At 40.3% G+C, this 4,372-nt stretch overlaps 1 protein-coding gene across 1 annotated transcript; it reads right to left on the bottom strand.

The window, feature by feature from the left end:
• Window positions 1–646: 646 nt before the first annotated feature.
• On the bottom strand, window positions 647–1,810 carry LOC146477118 (ATP-dependent DNA helicase Q1-like). The gene is made up of 2 exons (XM_085114148.1): window positions 1,568–1,810; window positions 647–835 (listed from the first exon to the last, which is right to left on the bottom strand). Exons 1-2 carry the CDS (start codon window positions 1,808–1,810, stop codon window positions 731–733), a joined length of 348 nt encoding a protein of 115 aa, XP_084970274.1. The 3' UTR covers window positions 647–730.
• Window positions 1,811–4,372: the final 2,562 nt, after the last annotated feature.

Raw genomic sequence — 4,372 nt, 5'->3', positions numbered from 1 at the left:
ATAGGACCGGAATAGGAATACATACAACGCTGACAAGAAAACACAAAAGGGGGGTTGGCTAAATTGGTTTTAGGAGTTACTGGAGAGCGATAGTTTGCAGAACTGGCCTCCCATATTTCTTAAAAAGAGAAAGTTATCGGCTCTTCCGCTTATTCTTGATCCGGATTAAGGTCAATCGAACGCATTCTTTGCCGGCTTATAATGAAGAGAAGACTGAGAGGCTTTTTCCCAGTTAGCCGATAGTTACGGTTGTGTCACGTAAATGTATATTGCCGCATTTCTTCGAATTATAGGACGAGTTACCAAAGCCTACGGTTGCTGCGAGATTGGAGAATTGAATTCGCAAAACAATAAAGTAAGAACTTGGCCACTCATTCAGGCAATTTGAGATTTGTACGGTTGTTGTACAAGGATTTCAATTTAGCGTGGTTCGGGTTTTGTCATACGATGACAGAATTTAATTAAAAATCACAGTGTTGACAGCTACAACACATGTATCGTAGTCTTCAGGCGAGAATATCCTTCGGAGGTCGAAACAAAAGACTCGCACCTAAAGGCGATCTTAATCCGCCACAAACATCCGAAGAACGCGTCTTTCAAAGGCGTCGAGGTCCTAAAATCTGGCCTCTGGCTTGTCATGCCCTATTAATAACTATGTACACTCTTACATGAAATGCTGTTGAGAATAAACATAACAATTTCAATGTTACAGGCATTTATTTACTTTGATCTATACCCTATCAATTGCTGCCAAAATATCTGCTGGCATTTCATCATCCAATGATTCTGTTAAATTGTCCAGTGTCTCTTCAAGCATAGAGATTGACCCATCCAACTGAGATAAAGATATGTTGTCAACAATCATGTCAAAGAGTTCACTGTCTTGAAAAATCTCATCCCATTCATCCATGAACTCATTATCAAACTCAATGCTGCTATCAAAATGGGTACCATTCGAGTCTCTGTCACATGTAACATCCCCAAACACAGTTCTAATGATTGTTAGTATAAATCTACTAGTGTTCTATCACGAATGCCGTTCTCTGATTGGCTACGCTACTCGCTATCTATTCTGTGATAGATAGTGAGTAGTGATTTTCAACAAAATGGCGCCCGCTTCTTTGCGTTTTCGAAGTGTCTGCGATGAGGAAATAGATAATTTACTTGTTTAGTTTTGAACGACTAGTAGATTTATACTAAAACAATTAGATTATTCGCTCTCGATTTCTATGCGTGATAGTTGATTCGGGCTTCGCCCTCATCAACTATCACGCGATAGAAATCTCGAGCTCATAATCTAATTGTTAAATAAAATTTTCTGTGCATAACGATACCTCTACTGATTTATAGATGTCTGACAGGGTAAAAATTGAGGCTTCATTTTCCAACCCCTGGGATATCTGGTGCTCAGAAAATCCCAACATGAAGTGAAGATTTGTTAGAGTTTTGACCTTTCCGTTTGCAGTTGTATTTAAGAGTTTCAAAACTAATGTTTTATGATACTGCTACAATCTGCTTGCCCACGGTCAGAAGTTGCTACATAAATGTCACAGCATTTGTGAGGTACCTGTACATTGACAGCATCTACATCAAAATGCTTCATCAGAGTCATCCTTCTACACTCTTTCGTTTTAATAAAACACTTTATGTCTAAATGTACATGGTTCAGTAATATACCATGGTAGAACAAAAAAGCAACACATTCACCACTGTCTGTTCCAGCACGTCCAGTCTCTTGTAAATATGCCTCCACATTCTTTGAAGGTCCGCGAGGAATTATCCCTTTGACCCCTTTACAATCGATGCCCATACCAAAGGCAATTGTAGCTATAAGTAGCCCAACAACAATATGTCCTGAACTCGATCGAGGAGCATCAAAAGCGGTCGGTAAGGCTTGCTAAATCAGCGATTTCCCATAGCCTGTCGGTAAGTTAATGAAAACAACGTTTTTCTTCACCGAAACTGCACTTATAGCTGTCTTCTGGTGTGTATTTAGGGAAGAAATTTTGAATTTCGAAGCCACGAGGGAAAACACTTCATCACGAGACGCCATTTTTACTGCCCATATAAGACAAGTGCTCTGATTGGCCAGTTCGCATTGGCGCGAATGGTTTCAGGATCTGAGAACCAAACTCTGATTGGTCAGAAAAGGGAAAGGAATGCAGTTCAAAAGAAAGCAGCCGTTCGTGGGGAGGAGCATGGCGTGACAGCCTAAAATCGGCTGCGTAGGAGACTACCCAGTGATGGGACCTAAAAAGAAATCTACATGTAATATAATGCAGAGGGTAGTCTGGGCAAGCATTTCATTCATAGTCGTGCTGCAAAAACCATATTCAAGTATCGATCACCATTTTGAGTTTTTTCAGGTTTATAGTAAGTTAGATCACTAATCATGTTATTTATATTTGTCTTCAGGTCAACTGATATTAGGGATTTGTTATTCCTCTTGGATAAAGATCTGAGTCACATTCAGTTATGTGCCTTACACATGGAAATGCGCAACACTGAGCAGCTTTTGACTTCTATTGGCCTCCTTGTATACAAAAATTGACTTATTAAAGGATATTTATTTAACAAATAAATGATTTTATGCGCCTAATCAGTGCATCTGTTCTGTGGCTTCCAATCGGGTGGTAGTAAGGAGATACTCTAGCTAATTACCCTACATAAGACTCAGTTAAACCATCATTTGTCCTCTTCGGCCAAGATCATCCAACAATGAACTAAGGTGCATATCCAAGGGAAACTCACCACTTCAGTTAAGTATTCTACACTTTTTTAACATCTCCACTTGAGGATATGGCCTTCTCTAATGTCACAGCACGCACACCAAGGGTGCTCATTCTAGGCCGTTCATTTTTACAGAGACATAAGCACTTCATTACCATACAGGCTCGAAAACACACTGACTTCACCCTGGACTTCAAAGTGTCTGATGTGTGTACAATTTGTATGCTGGGTATTGGTGGTTGCACTGTGGACAAAATGGTCCGACTGGACCTCCCCGCCATTTGGGATATGGCTCCCAATATGGTTATTCTTGAGCTTGGTTTGAATGACTTGTGTGATGCAACAAGCGATGCTGAAACCATGGGACTAGCAATAGAGGCATTTGTAGAACTGTGGTACCACCAATCTAGTGTTCGTTATATCATGGTGTGTGAAGTAATTCCACGATCAAATCAACCCTTTCCCCATTACAACGACAAAATGGATAGCTTAAACAGCCATTTAGTGAAGGCTCTTGCCCCATTTGCCGGAATTTGGCATCACTGAAGGCTTTAACATCCTACTATCAACATTTTTCTTTCTGATGGGATCTATTTAAATGATTACAGGAACAAAGCCCTTTATCGCAGTTACAGAGGGGCAATCCTGGCAGCCTTGTGAGGCCAGCGACTTACTTTACCAGCAAAAAATATATTAAGAAAGTAATTCATTGTCGCTTATGTCCTTTGTACTCATCCGTTGCCCCATCAATGGGAATTTTGTTGACGCATCATGAGGGAACATGCGCTCGCCCTCATACCACACGCCGGAAATACCTTTCATTTTTTACAATTCTAATCCAAGTAATCATTGTTGCGGACACTGTGGTTTTCTCTTTATCTGAAACTCCAAACCGACCATTTTGGCATTAGATTCCATTCTACAAGACAAAGCCAACTTGACTCCCTATACGTTTGGGATGGCACTCTCTTTCTGTATGCTCACAGTCGTTATTTGGCTTTTATATAAGGTACTAGTTGTATGGAACAGGACTCACCTGTTTCTTTTGACCACCTTTTTATGTTAAAGGCTCCGCGGTTTACAACTACCATGACCCTTGCGGCCAGAGATACATCTCTGTGCCATTCATGTACAACACTGCTGTATACTTTGTACACCTGCTGTCTCTATCCTTGGGCAGAATTTTTGTTTTGAGTTAGTTTTCACGTGAGTTGCCACACCCATGTACTAATCTCATTCAGGGAGCAGACATATAGTGTCACACAACGTGGTTAGTATGCAACCAGTAACCTGTAGTACATTTTCCCTCACATCGTAACATTTTGTGCTGCAAGCCCTTATCCATTAAGACCCAGTAAGTATAAATGCCCTTAAATGTTATGGCCCTGAGTCATTCCATGGAGACCGCATATCAGTGAAGAAGAAGTCTGAGCTGCAGTCTGCATAATATTCACATAAATTCGATAGCAGGTCAGTCCAGTGTATATTATTGAAGTTGGGAGTGTCCTAAGAATTGAAGGGTGATAACGATAATTCATTATTAATAATTAAAAACTACACTGTATAAAGCATGCCATGCACTTGAATGGAAAGCTGAGTTCCCATTAAAAATCAAACATATATGGCTATCTATATCCCAGGT

Source organism: Pavona decussata, unplaced genomic scaffold (assembly GCF_977016875.1).
Source record: "Pavona decussata unplaced genomic scaffold, jaPavDecu1.1 SCAFFOLD_72, whole genome shotgun sequence".
NCBI lineage: Eukaryota > Metazoa > Cnidaria > Anthozoa > Scleractinia > Agariciidae > Pavona > Pavona decussata.
The sequence above is the reverse complement of the archived record's forward strand: the minus strand, read 5'-3'. Positions and strand labels throughout refer to the sequence as shown.